This window comes from Bos grunniens, chromosome 25 (genome assembly GCF_055505025.1).
Source record: "Bos grunniens cultivar Pamir isolate PY7600 chromosome 25, Bosgru_T2T1.0, whole genome shotgun sequence".
Taxonomy (NCBI): Eukaryota; Metazoa; Chordata; class Mammalia; order Artiodactyla; family Bovidae; genus Bos; species Bos grunniens.
Genome location: NC_141189.1, coordinates 30819219 through 30843621, shown reverse-complemented (window position 1 = coordinate 30843621; position 24403 = coordinate 30819219). Strand labels below are relative to the sequence as shown.

Here is a 24403-nt window from a genome sequence, read left to right as displayed (position 1 = left end):
TGTCTCTGCTTTTGAATGTGCTATCTAGGTTGGTCATAACTTTCCTTCCAAGGAGTAAGCGCCTTTTAATTTCATGGCTGCAGTCAGCATCTGCAGTGATTTTGGAGCCCAGAAAAATAAAGTCTGACACTGTTTCCACTGTTTCCCCATGTATTTCCCATGAAGTGATGGGACCGGATGCCATGATCTTCATTTTCTGAATGTTGAGCTTTAAGCCAACTTTTTCACTCTCCACTTTCACTTTCATCAAAAGGCTTTTTAGTTCCTCTTCACTTTCTCCCATAAGGGTGGTGTCATCTGCATGTCTGAGGTTATTGATATTTCTCCCAGCAATCTTGATTCCAGCTTGTGTTTCTTCCAGTCCAGCGTTTCTCATGATGTACTCTGCATATAAGTTAAATAAGCAGGGTGACAATATACAGCCTTGATGCACTCCTTTTCCTATTTGGAAACAGTCTGTTGTTCCATGTCCAGTTCTAACTGTTGCTTCCTGACCTGCATACATATTTCTCAAGAGGCAGGTCAGGTGGTCTGGTATTCCCATCTCTTTCAGAATTTTCCACATTTTTATATTTTATATTTACATACCTATATATTTATTATATTATATTACTACATTATGTAATATATGATTATTTATATTATATATAAAGTATATATACATACACATGCATAGATATGTATACATACTACTTAGATCAGATCAGATCAGATCATATCAGTCGCTCAGTCGTGTCTGACTCTTTACGACCCCATGAATCGCAGCACGCCAGGCCTCCCTGTCCACCACCAACTCCCGGAGTTCACCCAGACTCACGTCCATCGAGTCAGTGACGCCATCCAGCCATCTCACCCTCTGTCGTCCCCTTCTCCTCCTATATACATATGTTCAAATATGTATTGACTTAGCCACCTGTCTTTATGTTTCTTCTCTCGATTGTCAAGGAGAGGATTTGTAGATGACCCAGGTCTCACCCACTCTTCTCTCTTCACTCACTCTTGTTCTGTTTTTCTTAGACGCCAAGCTAAGCTTACCCCATGTGTATTCTTTGTTTGTCCTCCTTAGCTGGATGTATCTGTGCAAAACTCACAGACAATCTGAGTGGTCAGGTCAAGTCCAGCTTCCTGTTCAGTAAAATGAATATAAGATTAAAAAAAAACCCAATCACCAAAGTCTGTTTAAGAATTCTTGATTGCTGCTCTGCGCCTGGATTTCAATATTTCTGAATAATCAAAGCCTGGAAGCTAGTACAATATGGCTATCTAAAACTGCCAGAAATTTGCCTCCTGCTGTCCTGAATGTGAAAGCAGGAACGTGATTCTGCAGCAGGCTCTTCCTCCTTTGTGAGGAATCCCTTCGGAGGGCCAGTTCGGTCCTACCCACTTCCATTAAGTAACTACTCGCTACCCCTGAGTTAGCTCAGGACATGGGAGAAATTGGGGCTTCCCTGGTGGCTCAGATGGTAAAGAATCTGCCTGTAATGCCAGGGACCTAGGTTCGACCCTTGGGTCAGGAAGATCCCCTGGAGAAGGAAATGGCAACCTGCTCCAGTATTCTTGCCTGGAGAATTCCACGGACAGAGGAGCCTGGTGGGCTACAGTCCATGGGATTGCAAAGAGTCAGACACGACTGAGCAACTCACTTTCACTTGAGAGAAGTCATCCAAAAGCAAGTGTTTTATACTGATGTATTAAGTAGTCTGTCTAATAATATAAAAGGCTATCCCAAATGATAAGGAACCTCTCTACAAATTTCTTTTCCCTTAATGAAGTGTTTAGCTTTCCCCTGGCAAGACTGGTTACAGGGTTTGAACAATAGTGGATGGGATCTGGGACTGAGGGAGCAAAGAGATGGGAGTAAGGGCTCCCACTGGATGATGGGCTTAGGTGGTGTCAGCTCTTCAACTAGTTTGGAATCTGTTTTCAGAAAAACAACAACAACAACAACAAATGCTGTTAAGATAACTAACTTTTGAAGTCTTAGGGTATTCTCTACTCACTACTCAGGCAATCTGCTGCTTGACATTTCTTCTGCAACTTTAATGAAAACCTAGCACTGGACCTTCCTCGTGGCCCAGTGGTTAACAATTCACCTTCTAAAGCAGGGGGCATGGGTTCCCACCCTGGTTAGGGAACTAAGATCCCACATGCTGTGGAACAACTAAGCCCAACTACTGAGCCCATGTGCAACCAGAGAAGTACTTACGCACCGCACCAAAGACCCAGACAGTTAAAAAAAAAAACGAGAAAGAAATAAAAAGGAAATCTAGGGCCAATGCCCATTCCATCTTGATGTACTCCACAGACCCCATGGGAAGCTTCTCTTCTGATCAGTTCCAGCTTTCTGGAAGGAATCCAGACAATTGCACTTGTCAGAACTCTATGTTGCGTTTGCCAGTAACCTCAAAGCACACTAGCTTATTTTGAAAGGAGCTTCCCTATCTCCTGTGCTACTTCTCTTGTCCTTATTCTTTCACAATGAAGGAAGACTTTCTCCACTTGAATTCATGGCCTCCTGGTTCATTGACTTCAAAGCTTCTCAGTAGAAAAAATTGAGGGAAGAACTCTGATTGGTCCAGGCTAGATCACATGCTCACATCTGGGCCAATCACCGTGAGAAGAAGGTGCTGTGATTGGTTTGATTTGGATCACATGCTCATTGTGTGACCAGAGGGGTGAGTTTCTGACCTGATTTCCAACTGCCAGCTCTCACTTACATCTCTGAGTAAGAGTTTCTCTGCCCACTGGGGCTTTCTGTGCCCATGAATGTGGCAGGTTCCAAGTGCTGAGGAATTACTGTATCTCAGAAGCAGCCCTCAAATGACTGATGGAAGCTGGCATATAAATACTCAGGGACTCTTGCCCATGGGCTGATAGAATTTCAACACCACTTATCAGAAGGCTAGAGTGGGATTAAATGCCCATTCTTCACCATTGCCCCCTTGCAGACATTGCACTCTCTATCTGCCTTTTTTATTCTGTTTCTCCCCCTACTTCCTTTTCTGTTGTATTTCCTGATGGTTGTTGTTCAATCACTAAGTCATGTAGGACTCTGCAACCCATGGACTGCAGCACACCAGGCTCCCCTATCCTTCACTGTCTCCTGGAGTTTGCTCAAATTCATGTCCATTGAGTCAGTGAGGCTCTCCCACCATCTCATCCTCTACAGCTTCTTTTGTCTTCAGTCTTTCCCCACATCAGGGTCTTTTTCATTCAGTCAGCTCTTCACATCAGGTGGCCAAACTATTGGAGCTTCAGCTTCAGCACTAGTCCTTCCAATGAATATTCAGGGTTGATTTCCTTTAGAATTGACTGGTTTGATCTCCTTGCAGTCCAAGGGACTCTGGAGAGTCTTCTCCAGCACTGCAGTTCAAAAGCATCAGTTTTTTGATGCTCAGCCTTCTTTATCGTCCAACTCTCACATCCATACATGATGACTGGAAAAACCAGTTTTGACTATAATGGACCTTTGTCAGCAAAATGATGTCTCTGCTTTTTAATGTGCTGTCTAGCTTTGTCATAGTTTTCCTTCCAAGGAGCAAACATCTTAATTTCATGGCTGCAGTCACTGTTCACAGTGATTTTGAAGCCTGAGAAAATAAAATCTTCACTGTTTCCATTTTTCCCCATCTATTGGGACCAGATGCCATGATCTTCTTTTTTTTAATGTTGAATTTTAAGCCAGTTTTTCACTCTCTTCAGGGGCTTCTTTAGTTCCTCTTCACTTTCTGCCAGAAAAGTGGTATCATCTGCATATCTGAGGTTGTTGCTATTTCTCCTGGCAATCTTGATTCCAGCTTGTGCTTCATCCAGCCTGGCATTTCACATGATGTACTCTGCAGGGTGACAATATACAGCCTTGTTGTACTCCTTTCCCAGTTTTGAGCCAATCAGTTGTTCTATGTCTGGTTCTAACTGTTGCATCTTGACCGCATACAAGTTTCTCAGGAGACAGGTAAGGTGGTCTGGTACTCCCATCTCTTTAACAATTTTCCACAGTTTGTTGTGATCCACACAGTCAAAGGATTTAGCATAGTCAGTGAAGCAGAAGTAGATGTTTTTCTGCTTGTACTTGAGTCCTAATCTCAGTGATTTATGGGAAAACCCAAACTAAGAGAGTTATTGTGATTGACAGCTCATTACATGAGTCAAACAGGGATGAAGCAGTGTGCCGAAGGAACTTATAGTTCTGAATACACAAAATAGTAGCTGTCCACTGAAATACATATGTGTGCATTGCAGGTGGAGGGAGGCAAGGGGGAAGAAATCCACAAAAGAGCAAACAATGAGAACTTAAGGTAAATCCCTTCCTATTACACCAACATTTGGAAACAAACCATGACTTGCTTGCTATGCCCAGGGGAAGCCAACAGACCTCCCTAGCAGGTTGCTCTAGAGAGGAAAATGTCAGCGGATCTTGGGGGCCAGGCAACAGGCAGAGCTGTAATTTATGGGAGACAGCATTTCCACCCTAACTCCATTAATCTTAGGACTCTTCCACCCCAGCTGAATGCCAGCCAAAAAATTATCACGGCAGAAGGACATGCCTGCCTCCTCAGATGCTGGCCAGCGGCTGGGCGACTTGGCTTATGTTTGGCGATATTCCCATTAGACAGTTGGGCTTGTGGGTTGGCCCATGCGTGTGCAGTGATAAAAATACTCTCCTTATCTCTGTGTCTCAGCTGTGGTATCTCTGCCTCGTCTCATTCAAGTATGTGCTTAGTTGCTCAGTCATGTCTGACTCTGTGACCACATGGACTGTAGCCTGCTCCTCTGTCCATGGGGACTCTCCAGGCAAGAATACTAGAGTGGGTTGCCATGCTCTCCTCCAGGGGGTTTTCCCAACCCAGGGATCAAACGAAGGTCTCCCGCATTGCAAGTGAATTCTTTACTGTCTGAGCCACCAGGGAAGCCCAATTTGAGTGTATTGGTTTCTAAAGCCAAACTTATTCCATACATGTCACAGGTCAAATTGTCTAGAAAGCAGTGTTTGAGAGACAGCTTCAGGTGTATGAGACTCTGACGGAGTAAAACACACACACGCACGCACACACACACACACTTCTAAGGTTGTGAGGGAAACAATATAAGAAAAATAAAGGATACACACCGGGATGAGGATCTCAGTTTCAGATAGAGTCTAGACCAGGGGTTGTCAAACTATGGCTCCTCGACCAAATTCAGCTGCCCCTGTATTTGTAAATGAAGTTTTATTGGGACACAACCATGCCCCTGTGTTAGCATAATGGCTATGTCTGCTTTCTTGCTTCAAGGGCAGAGTTGAGTGGTTGTCACAGAGACCGGATGCCCTGCAAAGCCTAAGCTATTATAGTCTGGTTTTTTTCCAGCAATAGCCTACTGACCCCTGCTCTAAAACTTGTCCCAACCTGTGGGAGTTCTGGAGCCTCCATTGCTCCATCGACTTATCCCTATCTTGAGGAAAGGGCTGGTCTTGGTACCTTAGTGTCCGCTAGGCTTTTGTTGTCACCCACCTTGGGGTGTTGGGGGTGAGGTCCGTCGAACAGATTAAGCCCAAGACGGTGGCTCACATCAGCCAAGAGCAAATTTCTGTATTAATATACAGAAGCCATGTAGCTCAGTAGGTAAAGCATCTGCCTGCAATGCGGGAGACTTGGGTTCAATTCCTTGGTCAGGAAGATCCCCTGGAGAAGGAAGTGACAACCGACTCCAATATTCTTGCCTGGAGAATCCCATGGATAGAGGAACCTGGCAGGCTACAGTTTGTGGGATTGCAAGAGTCGGACACGACTTAGCGCTATCTTTCTTTACAAGCTCTTAGCAGCTGAAACAGCTGGGACTCACTTGTGGGGTAAGGGCATCTCTCAAGGCACCGGAAGCAACTACCCACCGTGCTGATCTGTATCTGCAGATGTGCTTCATGGGAATGGGGAGAATCACCGCTTCCTCTATCTTATCTGAGCCTGAATGACCTCACCTGGACTCTGTGACTCCCACTTCCCACTTGCCTCCAGTCCATCCGTAGTCCATCTGTCCCACTGTCCTTGGGGTGAAGACAGAAACCTTTAAAAGCACAAACAGTATTTCCTCTGGAAAAATGTCTTGAACTCTTCTCTCCATGAATCCCAGTCCCTCTAAGTACCCAATATTCAATTTGTGTGTCTTTACCTATTTTTGCAAACTGCAGCACACAAAAGTATGCAGACTTTCTTCTCTTTCAACCAAACACTGTTATTCACATTACTTTGACATCTGCTTTTTTCCCCCTTACCAATACAAATCATAAGACACTCTACAGTTTGAATGTATAGTTAACTGATTTTTAACTCATTTTTTCCTAAGAGCTGAATGATATCCCCTCATATGTATGTACATATTATGTACCTAATACAGATGTACAATAATTTAAGAATTGCTAATGATAGAAGTTCAAATGGTTTCTGTGTGGTTTTTACTTTTCACTTAACAAAGAATGGTGCAATGCACATCTCTTAACAAATACCCTCACATTCTTTTTTAACAACCCAGAGGGATGGGGTGGGGAGGGTGGTGGAAGGAGGGTTCAGGATGGGGGGACACATGTGCACCTGTGGCTGATTCATGTTAATGTATGGCAAAAACCACCACACCATTGTGAAATAATTATCCTCCAATTAAAATTAATTAATTTTAAAAAGCGTAAAGAAAATTTTATATATATATATATATATATGATTGTTTTTTTTTATTTTATTTACTTACTTAAAAATCTTATTTGGGAAGACCCCCCTGGAGAAGGGAATGGCAACCCACTCCAGTAGTCTTACCTGGAGAATTCCATGGACAGAGGAGCCTGGCAGGCTACAGTCCATGGGGTCGCAAAGAATTGGAAAGGACTGAGCGCCTTTCACTTTCGAATTTCATTTATTCTTTTATTTCTGGCTGTGTTGGTCTTCATTGCTGCAGGGGCTTTTCTCTCGTTGTGGCAAGTGGGGGCTACTCTCTAACTGTGGCGTGAGGGCTTCTCATTGCAGTAGCATTTCTTGTTGTGGAGCTCAGACCTTACGGCTCCTGGGCTCAGTACTTGCAGCTCCTGGGCTCTAGAACTCAGACTCCATAGTTGCGGCGCGTGGGCTTAGCTTTCCGTGGCATGTGGGATCTTCCCAGATAAGGAATTGAACACATGTCTCTTGCATTGATAAGCAGATTCTTTACCACTGAGCCACCAAGGAAGCCCTGGTTGTTGTTTTGTTTTGTTTTTTTTCCTTTTTTTAAAATGTTTTAAGATATTTATTTTTTTATTTGCTCTCTCCTGGTCTTAGTTATGGCAAGTGGGATCTTTAGTGTATTCTTAGTTGCAGCATGTGGGATCTAGTTCCCCGACTAGGGATTGAACCTGGGCCTCTTGCATTGGGAGCATGGAATCCTAGCCGTTGGACCACTAGGGAATTGCCACCCTCGCATTCTGACGCTTATATTTCTGAATTCACCATCCTTCGAATTGGCATTATCTGGTGAACATACCCACGCTAATCATTTTAAATTTCCGTACACACACACCATGTGCTTCCTTTCTGCAGATACAGCAAATCGTGTATCTACCATGAGTTTATGAGACTGCCCAGGGTCCAAGTGTCTTTGCCAGATTGGTGTTCTTCAGTCCTTTTAATTTTTGCCAATCTCTTGGCAGAGGAGTGGCCTTCCATTGTTCTGACTTGCATTTCTTCGGCTGTTACTGAAGTTGGTCATCCGTTTATACATTTATTGCTTCAATCACAAGAGTATCCCCTGCAATGATAGGACTTACGTTTAATTGGGGAAAATGGAAATGTTCTAGGTGCATCTGTGCTCTTCCCCATCCATCCTCAGCTGCTCGCTAATGACGACTGCAAAGCTGACTGATGCCATTATTCCTGCCCATCCTTGGCTGCCCTCACTCTCCTGTCCCTAGAGGGTGAGGAGTTTTGGTCTCGAGGGGTGTGGTGATGGTGAGGGTGGGTAGAAGTTCTTGCCCAGTTGATGACCATCTCCTTCTGTTCTCTTCCCTTCCAGACACAACCCAGATGAACAACGCAGTGCCCACCTCCCCTTTGCTCCAGCAGATGGGCCACCCACATTCCTATCCCAGCCTGGGCCAGATCTCCAACCCTTATGAACAGCAGCCACCTGGCAAAGAGCTCAACAAGTACGCCTCCTTGAAGGCAGTCGGTGAGCACCATTTGGTTTCTTCTCTCTATCCTGTACTTTTCCGTTCCTTCTACATTTCCTTATCTCTAACTTTTTTCTACTCCTCTTTCTGATCTCTCTCATCTGTCTATCATCCATCATCTTTCTATTATCCATCATCTATCCATCTACCATGTATCTTCTATCCATCCAGCATCTCTTTCTCCCTTTTCTTTATTTCTCTCTGTCTCATTCTCTCTCTCTAATATATTCTGGGTCTCTGTACCTGGGACATGGTTTACTAAAGACCAGAGGCCCCTAGCTGTTTTGTCTCGGCTCCAGGTCAAGTCCTACCTTGCTGTGTGGGGCAGGGTGGATGGGGGAAGAGGAGAACATGGATACTTATTTGATCCCGTGGATACTCATTTGATCCCGTGGATACCTCAGCCCCTTCACCATCGAACATCTGCCCTAGTGAATCCTCAGGGAACCTGGACATAGGATCCAGGGCACTGGTCTTTGAACATCCTGCCCTTTAGTGAAAGACTCTCACTATTTACCCAATGTAGCCTCCCTTGGAGAAGTCGATAAGCCTGCACATTCCTATCTCAGGCAGCTTCTGGTTTCCAGGTGTAAATATTTCCAGGTTGAAGGGACAGCCTGGAGCTCCTGTTATCTGCATTCTTATCAAGTCTGGGACATTGCATTGGTGTTCTTATAGAACATTGCCTCACTTTCTCATAATGATCCAAAGAGGAAGGCATAAATATTGCCCCAGCTTTCAGATTAGGAAAATTGAGACTGAGGAGGTTAATTTAACTTGCCCTAAGTCAAGCAGCCTGTGGGCAGTTTGAGCTTGTGTTTTTATCACTCCAGAGCCTGTGTTCTTGCCACTCCCTTCCCACAGCCCTGGGGTGGGGGTTCAGTCCACTCCTCTGATTCATACATGAGGGAGTGTGACGGTGACCTTGATGATGACCCAGACTCCTGAACAAATGACTCATGGCCACTTTCTATAGGATGGAAGCAGCACTCACAGCAAAGTCAAGCCTTGGGGCAGACAGAAGACACCCAGACCATGTGCTTTCTTTTATTATCAGCTTCTCATTCTATCTTCCCCCTCTTCTGCCAAGCTCCTCTTTGAAGATAAGATAGAGCTGATCAATTCTAGTATGAAATATCCTAATTCCAATACACATTAAGGACAGAAACTAAAGCAAAGACACGATCACGTGGCTAGGCTGCTGTCATAACTATGGTCTACGGACATCAGACTCAAAAAACAAGCATATTGGTGCCCTGCAGACAGTCAGGCCCAAACTTGGAGCTTAGAAATCTATCTATAGGAATTTATATTCCCTGATATCCTAGGACTTCCGAATGGAACCTTTTGAAGAGGGTTTGAGGGGTGCTTATAATTCTGAGGGTACAGCTTGTGCTTCCTAAATCCCAAGCCTCATAAGCTCTCACATACCAGCACCCCATGTTTCCTGTTGAATTTCTCCACCCAACTCAATCCTTATCTACATCTGTGACCATGAAGTGAAAGTGTTAATCACTCAGTCATGTCCCACCCTTTGAGACCCCATGGACTGTAGCCCACCAGATTCCCCTGTCCATGGAATTCTCCAGGAAAGAATACTGGAGTGAGTTGCCATTCCTTTCTCCAGGGGATCTTCAAGATTGAACCTGGGTCTCCTGAATTGCAGGTGGGTTCTTTACCATCTGAGCCACCAGGGAAGCCCAGCAGTGTCCGTAGATTCTCTCTATTCCGTATTGCATATTTGTATAGCACATACATCCTAAGCATGTTCAAATAGACTCAGATATTACACGAGAGGGATGAGGGCTGTTGTCTAGGAGAGAAGAAGTCTTGGCATCTGTGCCAATGTACATGCAGAAGCCTTCACGCACTACTCGGTGGTCTACCTCCGTTTCTTGAGTCTTGCATTTAGGTGATGACTAGCATCTGCTGTTATATTTGATTCTTCTTTTGACATTAAAAAAAATCCCACCCAGGCATCTTTTTCCTTTTGAACAGGTCCCATTACCCCAGACAACTCATTTCTTCACTTGGGCCCTGTGTTTCCTTCCCCCTCAGCACCCTGTAGCTCTTGGATAAATCATAAACGGATCTTCCAGCAGAGTTCCTTGATTCTGTCCAGGCTTGACACAGGGCTCCTTGGTACAGCAAATGTTTGCAGTGCACTTGGAATTAAATTTGCAGTCTGAAAGTTTATTCAACATTCCTTGAGTAACCTTTTCTCCTACAAAGCAGGAACTCCTGAAACGTTTGCTGAATGAATGAATGAATTTATCTTTGACGCCCAACCCAAGAATAGCTTAGTTGGAAGGGAGCACCCCTATATCTTCTAAAAACTCTGAAGGATCTCAGATAAAGAACCCTTCTCAATCCTGGATATGACTAATGTGGCCCTCTTCTTCACTGCCCTTCTTTTCTATTATAGGAGTTCACAGGCTTTATCTGAGTCACAGATGGTCTTGTGATGGTCTTGTGAGGTCTAGTGTGGGGCAGACTGAGTGACTGCCTGCCCAGTGGGTTACCCAGGAGTCCAGAGTCTGCCTGCCCAAATGAAATGCAAATCCCATAATAAATGTTCTTTCAAGGGTTCTTTATTAAGGCATAATGTGACTGTGGTGTGAAGGATGAAATGCATTTCATTAACAAAATCATTACCACCCAGGAGAGTTGTTTAAAAAATGGTTTGCTGTGGAAAGTTCTGCAGTGTCTGATAACCAGATTCATTTCCTACAAAATTCAATTCAGTCAATAAGGAGAGGCTTGGACAGCCTTTAGGGTTAACTGCCAAGTTCAAAAATATTTCTGGAAAATCGGTGTTCTCTTGGAGGCCTTAATATTCAGAACCTCAAGGGGGTTTTGGTCACTGAAATCCCCTGGCCTCAGCTTCTTTGTGTGAAAAATGAAGAAGTTTAACTCTGTAGTTTCCAAACTCCATTATGATTTTTAAATTAGAAAACAAAACAATTCTACTCATTTTAGTTATTAGAATACCCGTGGGCCATGAAATATGTCTCATTCATTCACTACCAACTCAGAATGGGAACTGTTGGTAGTTCCTGAGATAAATTCTTCCAAAACAGGCCTTCCCTTATTTTTTATTTTATTTTTATTTTACCTTATATTATGGGCTTTCCTGGTGGCTTAGTGGTAAAGAATTCTCCTGCCAATGCAGGAGACATGGGTTAGAACACTGGGTCAGGAAGATCCTCTGCAGGAGGAAATGGCAACCCACTCCAGTATTCTTTCTGGGAAAATCCCAGGGATAGAGGAGCCTGGCGGGCTACAGTCCATAGGGTCACAAAGAGTCAAATATTATTTAGTGACTAAACAAAAACAGCAATCTTATATTTTATTTATTGTTGTTTGCTTGTTGAAATCACACTCATTCATGTTTAAACAGAATTCCTTTCTCTCTATGATTCAGGGATTTGGGAATGTAACATCCCGTCCTGTATACCATGTGGCTGCAGAATGGTCTCTGCTCCCAGGGCGTTCCCTGCCCAGTTATTGTAAAATATTAGCACACACTAGGGAAATGTAAGAGGCTAAACCTCCCTGAAGTGAAAGAAGTGAAAGTCGCTCAGTTGTGTCTGACTCTTTGCAACCCCATAGACTGTACAGTCCATGGAATTCTCCAGGCCAGAATACTGGAGTGGGTTGCCTTTCCCTTCTCCAGGGGATCTTCCCAACCCAGGGATCGAACCCAGGTCTCCCACATTGCAGGTGGATTCTTTACCAGCTGAGTCACAAGGGAAGCCCAAGAATACTGGAGTGGGTAGCCTATCCCTTCTTCAGGCAATCTTCCCAATGCAGGAATTGAACTGGGGTCTCCTGCATTGCAGGTGGATTCTTTACCAACTGAGCTATGAGGGGAGCCCTAAACCTCACTGGTGTGCTGAAGTCCATGGAGTCACAAAGAGTCGGATATGACTGAGTGACTGAACTGAACTGAAACCTCACTGTACTCTGTACAAGAAGGAGTGATGGAGTTGAATAATTATTTGTCCAAATCATTCATTCGTTCTCCAATTGTTTAATCTAGTGTCCCTCAATTGTAAGTCCCACTGAGTCAGGAACCAAGTCTGTCCTTTCATTGGTGTATCCAAGGACCTAGCACCACGTAGCACAGTTCATGCCAGATAAGAGGAAGCCCAAACCTCTTCACTTTCCCCATTGATAGCCTGGACAATGAAGGTCCATGTGCCCAGACCCATGACTCCCATAATCCGTCAAAGAAAGATTCTGTTTCACTCAATTAACTTTCCTTATTCAGTCAAGAATGTGAGGTTAAACAGTTTCAAAGTGTTTTCTACCAAAAGTCAAGAAGTGTGTGTTGTTCTAGACTGAGCCAAACAGTAACCTTTTGACAATTCAGTTAAGCACACACATCATCTGGCCTGCACCCCAGCCCCCACCCTGTGCCATGGTGGTGACAATATGAGGACCCACTTTATGGTTCTTCATTGGTCAATGTTTACAAAGACAGCTGTGAAAATATCCCTAAGGGTCACCTGATGGTTCTGAGTTGGTTGTTTCCTACCTCCAAAACTGGGAAAAGACCACTTTTTTATGTAACTCCTGAGGGGCTCTGGAAAATGGAAAATTGCCTGCACATTGGCATTTAGCACCAGTGGCCCCAGGTCTTGTTTTTCCTCAGAGTGTCTTGAGAGTTGAAATCCTCAGCTACTAATGGTTCTTGACCACGTGCCCTTTAGGTGCTTTTGGGCAACCTAGCTGTCCAGTGAGTAAAAGAGACAAAATGTACCAGCATTATTGATAAAAGGTAGTGTTTTCTTTTTAAATTCCAGAATTTAATAAGAAAATATTTTCTCTGTTACTCTTTAACAGTCTGTGGACTGTGTTCCCAGAAGCTTGTTATAGTTTTCCAATAGCACTTTTTAAAACCACAGCAACAATGCACTTAGGGATTCTTTTTCACTCTTTCTGTAGGAATCATGTATAAAGACCTTAAGTGATGCATAAACCCCTGAACTTTGAATTAACCTCTACTAGTTTTTGTTGTTGTTGATATGGAAGAAAGGGAGCTAGCATCACTGGATCCCCAAATTGTACGCCTCTGGGGGAGGTATCAGTGCCAAGGTCAAAATATGGGGAAACTGAGGCTCAGTATAGTTAAGTAATTTTTCCAAAGTAACACCTGAAGAGCCAAGAGTCATATCTGGGGTAGCCTGAATCAGGTCTTCTTCTTCCCATGAAATGATGCTATCTCCCACAGAGCAGTTTCTGGCACCAGAAGGATCTTACCAGGCCAAAAAAAAAAAAAGAAGAAGAAGATTGAAGAGGTTCATTCTCCTCTTTTGTCCGGGAAGACTTACTAAGGTGTTAATTATTTTTCTTTCATTTGTTTGCTTGGAGGTAAAAATTTTCTCATTATGCTAGTATGATTGAGGTATAACACATTTAAGGTATGTTATAGTTGAGGTATAATTTAATATGTATAGTAAAAGACTCAGATCATAATTTTATAATAGTGTGGTTATTGAAATATACATATGCTAGAGCCATCAACATCCCAGGAAGGATAAGAAATATTTTCCTCTCTCAGAAAGTTCCCTCATGTTGTCTTCCTCCCAGTGCCTAAGGCCCATCCTCTTTACGTAGGCATTTAATTTTTCACCCAACAAATGTTTAACTAATTCTCACTTTTTGTGAGAATCAATTTTGTGCTTGTGTCACCAAACACAAAAGGGGACTTAAAGTATACATTTGGTAGCTTCTGTACCATCTTATTAAGTTCCCTTATTAGCACTGGATTTAATAAACAAAACATGTTACTGCTTCACCAGAGTGCAGCCCTGTCCTGGGGAGTGGAGACAGGGATGTCTACCGTGTGTTTCCTGCCTTCAAGGCAGTGATGTATTTGACTTGGGGGCAAATGGCTTCCTTGGAGTTAGTGACTCAGTGACTGTGTCAGGCTTGTGTCCACCCACACCGGAAGATCTAAGGCTACATCACTATTTCCAGATGTCAGTGATCCTGGTTCAGAGGGAGAAGAAACATTCAGGGCATCCCGGGCAGATCCCGCTTAATTTTAACTTCGTCACTCTTCGCCTGTCACTCCAATTTCCCGACTGTTGTGAGTGATGAGCGTGTAGAGTTCATATCCGCAGGGGAAACGTGGCAATTTGAGTGTCCTTTGGCACGCCTGGGGAGGCCAACCAGAAATGCTTAAATGGGCCCGGATCTGTGCTCTGTAATCATTCAGATCACAGACTGTTCCCTGCATCTCCTCCCAGCTGGCAGCCGGATATATCTCTGGAAATTGTGCAGAAACGTTGAGGACTTCGTTTTTCCAGGTAGCTTCCTAAGAAAGCAAACGGGAGCTAGTTGCGCACACTGATTAGTCAGGCCGCCAGCCAATGGGCAGAGGCTGCGGCCCGGGCACGCGCGCAGGTTTGCCCCTCTTTGAGCAAAATCCCGTAGTACAGAGAAGATCTGTGGAGGACCTGGCTGGGTAAGGCGTAGCCGGAGCCTTTCTCACCATTCTTTACGAAAAGGTTTACACTGTGGGCTCCTGCTATCCTGTGAGATTTCCCCCAGGGTTCAGCCAGTACATCCGAAACGGAATTCAATCTGGAGAAACTGATTTACAATCAAAGTTCCAGGCATTAGGGATTCTCACATAACAAGCTTGCTCCCTTTTGCATTAAGGGGAGCTTTCTTACCTTAGGAAGAGTGACTCCGTGGAGAACCTTGAATTCATTCATTCATTCAACAATGTTTTGCAAACACAGATTGTGTGGTGGGCACTGGGGTAGGGTGGTCTCCACCCCACCTGGTCTGCTGCCTAGCATTTAAAAGTCACAGTCGGCAGAGCCTAGCCTGCCCCAATCTTGAATATGGAGCTAACGATGCACCCCCTGACTCCCTTTTAGCAGGGGATTGCAGTAGAAGAGGATCCAGAGTTCTCTCTTGACCACAGAGCGTTGTTATTAGCCACTGTGACTTCTTGTAACTAAAACTTTGCCTTCTTTCTTAGAAGGTGGAAATTTAGATTCAGATTCACCACCTAAGAATTGTCTGTCTCTCTCTGAATACATCTAGGCTTTTTCAAGGGGAACCTTTTTTGATCCTGTGTTGGGCGTTATCTCGATCATGCTTCAGGACCTTGCAGAGAGAAGTGTTCACATAATCACAGTTGTGCGTTCACTCCCCCGCCTTGTTCCCTGAGTCCCCTGAGACCTGCCTCCCCTCCCCCCCCCCCCCCCCCCCACACACACACACAAACTTAAAGGCTGCGTCTGAGATGCCAACAGCAGAATCTGGGTGTGAGGGCACCGTGCACGTGGGTAGCTGGTGAACAGATCAGCATCTCTCCATTGTTATTTTTTAGGAAGTTCTGAGGGTGACTGGACAGTGGCGACACTTAAGTCACCGAAAGGTACCGTACGGTTTTTTCTAGCTCTTTTGTCTAGGTGTTGTTGGATTTGGCGTTGATCCATGAAGGCATAGAGCGTCCCACTCTCTGTGTGTGACCCAGTGCACACGTGTGTCCATGTTGGCTGGATCTGCAAGTCTGTCTGAGTTCCAGTGTGTAGGTGTTGTGTGTGTGTAGGTGTTGTGTGTGTGTGTGTGTGTGTGCGCGTGCACCTGGGGTGGCGTGTCTCCAGGCTGTTGCTTAAAAGTGTGTTCCTCTTCACTTCCTGATATTCATTGCCTGGAGGAAACTGTTGCTATCAGAAGCCATCCCAGGTAAGACATCCAGGAAATGTTTTGTTTTTTTTCCTCTCAGAAAGCTGCACAGGCAAATGGCAAAACATAAGGTGATTTAATGCAGGGGGAAAACAACTTCTGAGGGAATGATAAACAGATTGCTGGCCTTGGGTCTTGGGATTGACTAGCCTTTTGGGGAACAGATGCTCTTTTTAACTCTCCTGGCTATCACGATGAGCTGAAAGTTTAGGAGTTAGGCCACTTGAGTCTGTGTGTTAACTAGCTGGCTGACAGAGGCAGGTGGTAGTTATAATTTATTCACCCCCTGCTATGTGCCAGACAGAGGGCCAGGCCCTTGATATCACTGTATCATTGAATTCTCTGATGACCCAGCCATATGTGTGTTGTCCTTCCCGTCTGTTAATCCTCTTTATTAATAAGGACCTGGGTGTCTGATCGAGTCTAAGTCTCGCTTATCTAAAGTCAGCTAGCTACTAAGAGGTGGAGCTGAAATTTTGAACCCATTTCTGCCTAGCTCTAATGTTTAGTTATTTCCCACTGGGGTGTGGTAGGAGTAGTTCTTTTCCAGAACAGGCCGGAAATTCAGTTCTCTTCTTTCTTCACTCCTTGTGCTTGGTTGAATTTGGTGGTTGGCAAGGTATAGCTGACCCAAGCAGATGGAGCTCAAACTTTTTAGTGACCTTGAACTGGGAGATGTTAGAAGATATTGCAGGGATGTAGGTAAGGTACTGGTAGGGCCATTTTGCCTTCTCGAAAGACAGTTCTGGTTTCCAACTGGAGACTGGATCAGGGGAGGGTGGATTGAAGTTGGGACCACCCACCAGGAAGCTCTTATAGTCATCCAGGTGGGCAGTGCCCTGAACTGGGGTGGTAGAGGATGAAGAGAAGAAAATGGAGTGGAGGGATAATGAAGAGACTGTAGAATGCATGTGAGAGGAGGGGAGGGAGCTGTGGGCTGACCCATGGTCCTCACCTTTGAACCCCTTGAGCACGTATCAGCATCCCCTGGAGGGATGTTGAAATCTGCTTCCTGGATACCATCCTGGAGCATCTCGTTCACTAGACCTTGAGTGTGGCCTGAGGAGCTGAATTGCTAACTGGTTCCAAGGTGATGCTAATGCTGCTGGTCTGGGGACCATACTTTTAAAACCACTGCACTAGAGAAATCTTGCTGGGAAACTAAGCCCCTAAGACGCTTTGATTGGATCTCCAAACATCTTTCTGTGGCTTGAGAGTTCTGAATACGGTAGTTTGACCAGAATCCCAGAGGCTCATAAGCAGCCTCAGCAAAGAGGGGGGAATGGAGAGGGCAGCCCCTTATTCCAGAATTGGGAGAGAGAGAGAGCTTTAGACCCTTGTGTCTAATGAGAATCCCTTGATCACCCAGTCGTTGCCTTGAGAGAGGCAGATTTTTAGGTCTTGTATTAGATAATAACTATTCACATGTCAACGTCCATTTTTAGAAATGCAAACAATTTGGAACATGACAGACCTGCTAATTTGAGGCATAAACTATTTTTTTCCTTCCTTGGTGAAAAACAAAGCCATTACGATGCCCGTGACAGCATCCGTGTCCTGATACCAGCCTGTTATTGTCGGATGCATTTAGAAAATATTTCAGATTGGGTCAGAAGCAAGAGCTTAGAGGCTATTTTTCTACTCCAACCAAGCTAAATCCACCTGTCCTTCTAAATGCACCTTTATTTATTCTTCTTTATCAGGGGAGAAGAAAAGAGGTTCCAGAGAGGGGGCCTCTGGGGTCACTGGTCTTCCCCTGTTGTTTTCTACTCAACCTCCAGACCCTCAGTCTGCCTAAGGTGTGGGGTTTGTACACCTGTCAGCTTCTTGAGAATTTCCTCAGTGGCTCAGTGGTAGAGAACCCACCTGCCAATGCAGGAGATGTGGGTTCGATTCCTGGGTCAGAAAGATCCCTTGGAGAAGGAAGTGGTAACCCACTCCAGTAGTCTTGCCTGGGAAATGCCATGGACAGAGGAGTCCAGCAGGCTACAGTCCATGGAGTCATGAAGAGTCAGACACGACTTAGTGACTGACAGAGCACGCACGCCAGCTTCTTGAAAGGGAGGTATAAGCAGGACATAATGGGCTTAGCTTCAGACACACCTGGGCTCCATTCATAGCCCTATCTTTTTACTTTCTCCAAGTCATTCAACCTCTCTGAGCCCCTCATTTCTGATCTACAAGGTGGCCACATCACTATCACCTCCCTCCTAAGGTTGTTGTGAGGATAAGATGAGATAACATGTACAATACATGTCACAGTGCCTGGTGTGTTAAAAGTGAAAACACATGTCATAGTAACATGTATTATTAATACGAATATTATCAGCTGAGCAAATTAAAATTCTGAAAAATCTCATGGTAAAGAAACTATTAAACTCTGTAAAATCCATCATTTCCCAAACACTTTAAAAAATGTGTTTATTTATTTGGCTGCATTGGGTCTTAGTTGTGGTGTGTGGCTCAGTAGTTGCCCTGTGGCATGTGGAATCTTAGTTCCCTAACCAGGAATCGAACCTGTGTCCTCTGCCTTGGAAGGCAGATTCTTAACTACTGCACTACTCCCTCAAACACTTTTAACATCTGATATCTTTTCTATCAGTAAAGCCAGTTCATGTCTTAACATCCAGAGTGTGATTGTTGCTGTGAACCCACTTTACAAACACCAAGTGAGGGATGACTGTGTCCAGGGGAGGTTGGATAAAGAAGTAGTAGCTGAGAAGGAGAGAGGACAAGGTCCCTGAAAATCCAAGTGTCCTGCTTCCACTTGCGTTGACTCTAACTGATTTTGGAGGGGAATCCTATCTGTTGCTACTGCTGCTGCTAAGTCACTTCAGTCATGTCCGACTCTGTGTGACCCCATAGACAGCAGCCCACCAGGCTCCCCCGTCCCTGGGATTCTCCAGGCAAGAACACTAGGGTGGGTTGCCATTTCCGTCTCCAGTGCATGAAAGTGAAAAGTGAAAGGGAAGTCACTCAGTTGTGTCTGACTCTTAGTGACCCCATGGACTGCAGCCTTCCAGGCTCCTCCATCCATGGGATTTTCCAGGCAATTGTACTGGAGTGGGGTGCCATTGCCTTCTCCCATCCTATCTGCTAGGAAATGGCAAGACAGATCTTATCAGTTAGCGCTGTGGGCATATGTGTGTACTCAGTCTCTTCAGTCGTGTCTGACTTTTTGTAACCCTATCCTCTATAGCCCACCAGGCTCCTCTGTCCATGGGATTTCCCAGGGAAGAGTACTGGAGTGGGTTGCCCTGCTGCAGGGGATCTTCCTGATCCAGGAATCAAACTCGCATCTCCTGTGGCTCCTGCATTGCAGGCAGATTCTTGGACTGCTGAGCCGCTGTGGTAGCCCACCTTGCATTACTATATTTGTTTTTTAATACCTGACGTTTTCCAAGCAAGTCTCCCCCTAGTGGTCAACTGCTAGAGGTCCGAGTACCCAGCCCCGGGTACTAGTTTGAGTGTGTCCTTCTGAGGCCAAGGACTTCCCAGGTGGCTCTAGTGGTAAAAACAAACAAACAAACAAAACACCTGCCAGTGTATGAGACACAAGAGACACGAGTTTGATCCCTGAGTTGGGAAGGTCCCCTGGAGGAGGGCATGGCAACCCACTCCAGTATTCTTGCCTGGAGAATCCCATGGACAGAGGAGCCTGACTGGCTACACTGCATAGGGTCTCAAAGAGTTGGACATGACTGAAGCATGTCCGTACTGAGGCTAAGCTGGGTAGATGCCATTCATGCTAAATTCCCCCAAATCTTGCATGGTGGCCCTGGCATATAGTAGACACACAACATACATTTTATTAATAAATTATTAAATGGAGTTGGGCGTTGCATTTGAGGGGAATCTTGTCTTTTCTGAAGAGGCCGTGGGAAATAGCAGAAAAATCAACCAGGTGGAAGCCAGGAAGCCTGTGTTTAGATCCAGCGCTGCTTCTATTCTGTTGCCTGTCATGTGGAGCCCCCAGTTCTGGTTGCTTCTCCTATAAGTGGAAGGTAGGGATCCTTGATCTCATTGGCCCCTCTGTCTCCATAAGTAAAGATCCCAGGCTTTACTCTGACTGACTACCTCTACTCTGACTGACTACCTCATGTGACCACTCAGCTCTGAACAAATTGTTATGGTGAGGGCAATGAAATGGGTTATTTATCGTCACTGGAGAATGGTTGGGGGTAAGGAGTGGAGGGGTGTGTCATCCAAACCACATGGATTTAGAGTAGAGGCAACATGGATCCCCATCTGGGAATTGGGGCTCTTCCTGGGAGTAGGGTGAGTGAATGATTGGTATTTGTATCAGTTAGCCATTGTTATACTAATGCTGCATAACAAGCAACCTCAAATCTCATGCCTTAAAATTATTTAGCTCAGCACGTATTGGGGTTGGGGTCTAAGTGCCAGTGATGTTGATGTTTATGTTGATGCAGGAGGTTCTTCTAATCTCAGCTGAGTTCACCCATATACCTGGGGGTTGCCTGAATGTTGGCTAATGTAGGCTAGTTTCAGCTGGAAAGACTGGGGTGACTTGGTTCTGCTCCACCTGTCTTTCAACCTCAGAGAGGGTAGCACAGACATGTTCTCATTTGGGGGATAAAGGTGCAAGAGAGCAGCCAAATGCCAAAAAGCACTTTTCAGGCTTCGGTGTGTGTCATGCCTGCTCACCTTCATCAGTCACATGGATGAACTTGGAATCCAGTGGTGAGGAAACGGGATCCTTCTTTTGGGGGGTGAATTTCAAGGTCACATAAAAAGAATATGGATGTAGGGAACAGGGAAGAATGGAGGTCCTTCATGTATTCATCTAACACAGGGTACCAAATCTTATCATCTACTCTGAGATGGCCCTTTGGAAGTACACTGGAAGGAGGTAGGTAGGATTAAAGAGAATTAACCTTTATTTCCTCCCTTTAAAAAATCACCAGATGTGTAAAATTTCCTCCCAGCTGGGAGGTTGCTCACAAGACAAACCAAGTAATGAATTTCTAAAAAGAAATATCTCCATCTATGGAGCAGGATGAAAGGCAGTGAATGAGTTCACAGTTTCCGTCTAGGACCTTTCAAGACAGGGGATGCTGTGGTCAGCCATGGATGGACAGTGAGGCCATCCATCTTTGTTCAGTAGCCTTTCAGAAAGTAGTGACTGTTCAGCAGGGCTGCCTAAGGGAAGAGACAGAGGGCTTGAGGTTTCATAGGTCCGTTGGCAGCAAGACATTCACAGAGAGCTCCCTGCAGCCACAACCAGGGGGCCAATGGTGCAGGTGGACAACTTTGGTACAAAGCCCAAGCCAGGAACTATTTCAGAACCCTCTCAACAAAGGTAGCAGGACCTCCACATGGGAGCTCTCAGGGCAGAAGTATAAAGGGCCAGGCTCCTGTTCTCCCATCTCCAGTTTTCTCTCTTGGAGGGATAAGGCTTCAGGAAAGATGTACAGCCCTATAGGAACAGCCAGGAGTCCCGGGTTTCATTAGAAACTGGTTCAAATGTGATTTTCCCTCCTTGTATCTCTGCAGCGAGGCCCAGAACCAGGTAAAATGGGGCTGATTTGCCATAAAGACAAATCTTTCCATCTTCTTCCTGGCTCTCTTCTGCCTGGGAAGCTGGGCTTTTTTTCCCCTGCCTTTCTATTTCTGCCTGCTGAGACAGCCCCAGAAGCCTCTGTAGCTTTACTGCAGAGAGAAATACCTGGGTGTTTTTTTTTTTTTTTTAACATGAACTGTTTCCCCTTTTATTTTCTAATTCAGCTTATGATGGAGAGAAATAATGTAGAGACCAAGAAAACATCCCTATATAAATAAAAGGTCAGTACTGTCCTAGTGAACCAAAAGGCCCCCTAAATACAGTGGCTTAAAAGAAAGAAATATGTCTGTTTCATGTCATAGCCCCAAAGGGAGTGGTCCAGACTGGTAGGGCTATGCACTCCAAGCTGTCACTCAGGGACCCAGGTTCCTGCAACATTGTTGCTCTGCAGACCCTCTACTGTATTATCCTTGTCTGCACTGTTAGAGTGAGTTGTTGTCATCGCCTATGGGAAGGGGGAGATAGGACAACCAATTTTCTTTTAAGTGAGTAATGTGAAGTGGAAATTGAACACATCACTTCTGCTAACATTCCATTGGTGAGAGATCAGCCGCATGTCCAAGGTTAGCTTCTAAGAAAGCTGGGGAACTCTAGGACCGGGTGGCCATGTGCCCAGGAGAAAATGGCAGAAGAGTTCTGGGAGACAAGTAGCAGTATTTACAATATTGTCTCATGTGGGGTATACATTTAAGGAGTCCTCCTGTGCACCATGCATAGTGGTTTGTGTTTTCATGCCTCGTCTTGTTTACTTCTCTGCGGCACTCTGCGGAGTAGGTCTTCTTATCCTCATTTTATATTCTTTTTATTTTTTGACAATAAAGCAATAGTGGCTACTGTCTAATGAATACCTACTGTGAAGCAAGGACATTAGTACTTCACATTATACAGTATAGTTCACACGATGCTCTTGAATACCCTAACCCCCCACCACATAGGCAGGCATTGTTATTTTTTTAATCGGAGGATAATTACTTTACAATGCTGTGTTGGTTTCTGCCATATAACAGTGAAAGTCACCCAGCATTGTTATTTTATTTTCAGTTTTATTGGGGAAGCTTTGAGGAACTTAGGTGACTTTCTGAAGGCCTCCAGCTTATACACTGAGATTTGAACTCAGGTCCGTGTGCTTTCCAAGTTCATGTTCTTTCTACTGTATTGTAAAGAAGAGTCTACAGTTACAAAAAGCAAGGGTACATTCTTTCAAACTCTGCTATCTGCTGTATAAACCTGATGCGCTGAATCCTCCAGGCCCTCAATCTCACTAATCTTTCTTTCTTTCTCAGCCCTCTCAGATGTTATTGCTGAAATCTCACCCTCCAAGACTCTACTGTGAAATCTCATTGTAGAATTCAGAAGCAACACTCGGAACCCTTTGTCACCATCAAAAGTGATCTCTGCCCTCTGAGTGGTGGGGAGGGGAGAGTGGAAGCAGAGGGAAAAGAATATTGGTGAATATCTCAGAATGGGATCTCTCCACATTGTCATGGAGAGAATCAGTGTGATGTAGCATGAAACACCCAGGCGACCACATCTACCTCATTGGCTCGGGGTGGGGCAGGGAGCCAATTAAATGAGATGATTCGTCTAAAGCACCTGGGTGTGCCTGGCTGGAGCAATGATGAAGCTTCAGGCTCCTCCCAGTTCTATGAGAAGCATATAGCATGTTACCTGACCCAGCTCTGCAACAGGAAACCACTTGTGGTTGGTGGCTGGCCAGCACTCCAGCCAATGCCAGTGCATCTCAGAGGAGGTGAGACCCATACTCTTTAATGCAGTAGCCGGCTGAGTGCAGACGACCTGGCAGGCAGTCTTATGACACCCCAGCTCCCTTTCTCCTGTCCCACTTTAAGGAAGAAAGCAGCAAACAGATCTTGCCTTCAGGGAAAATTTGAGACTTCATGAGGTTTCCAGTTGTGACATTTTGATATCGCCTTGTGTGAACAAGCTTTACATGTATATCTCAATCCCTAGTGTTTTGAGAGGAGGAATCAAGAAAAGTGTTTTCTCTGTGTAATTTTCACTCTGCCCTCCATCTTCTTTGGAGTTTGGGGGAAATGTTTTCTAGTGGATAGAAACTTGTTAAGGAAACAAGAGTTTCTTCTATCAGGTGGGCAGATGGCTAAATAGTGGTGAGTGTTGTTGCCACAGATTCGTAAATTCCAAGATACTTGGAATTCAGCCAGGTTCCCTGGATTCAGATTCCAGCATTGTCACTTGGACATGTTGCCAAAGCTCTGTTGCTTCAGTTTCCCCATTTGTAAAAGGAAACCAATAATAGTACCGATCTCATTAGGATATTGAGAGTGTGAAAGTGCAAGTGTTAGTCGCTCAGTTGTGTCCAACTCTTTGCAACCCCATGGACTGTAGCCTGCCAGGCTCCTCTGTCCATGGAATTCTCCAGGCAACAATACTGGAGTGAGTAGCCAGTCCCTTCTCCAAGGGATCTTCACAACTCAGGGATCAAACCTGAGTCATACTGCACTGTAGGCAGATTCTTTACCATCTGAGCTACCAGGGAAGCCCTTGAGAGTATTAAGTGGGTTAACAAATGTCCATTCCCTATCTGGGTACCTGGGGCAGAGTATACACCTAAAGGTGAGCTCTTAGTCAGATTACAGGTTACTGCTGGGGGAGCTGGGAGGGAGGTGCATTAGCACAGCCTGCTGCTGTCTCCAGGCAGTCTCTTTAGCCAATCCCTGCCTCCTGAACCTGCCTCCATCCTAGCTCCCCTGAGCTATGGCTGATAGAAAATGTTCATGCCTCTGCAAGTTTCCAGCCAGGGGTTTGGAGCTGGGCAGCAACCTGGTTCTCCTGCCCCGGAAGCTCCAGTCTTTCTATCTCTGTGAAGCCCAGGTCACAAAACCTTCCACAGTGTGGACGATGTATTCGAGAAACAGAACAAATTGGAAGTTGGGCACATAGACACACACACAGAGGAG

At 45.0% G+C, this 24403-nt stretch overlaps 1 protein-coding gene across 3 annotated transcripts in view; it reads left to right on the top strand.

Moving 5' to 3' along the window:
- Nucleotides 1-24403, top strand: part of SHISA9 (shisa family member 9) — a 461433-nt gene that overhangs the window by 318392 nt on the left and 118638 nt on the right. For all 3 annotated transcript variants that reach the window (XM_086375700.1, XM_086375702.1, XM_086375703.1), the window contains exon 3: nucleotides 8011-8166. In XM_086375700.1, the coding sequence (XP_086231826.1) occupies nucleotides 8011-8166 (156 nt within the window). The remainder of the gene's footprint in view (nucleotides 1-8010; nucleotides 8167-24403) is intronic.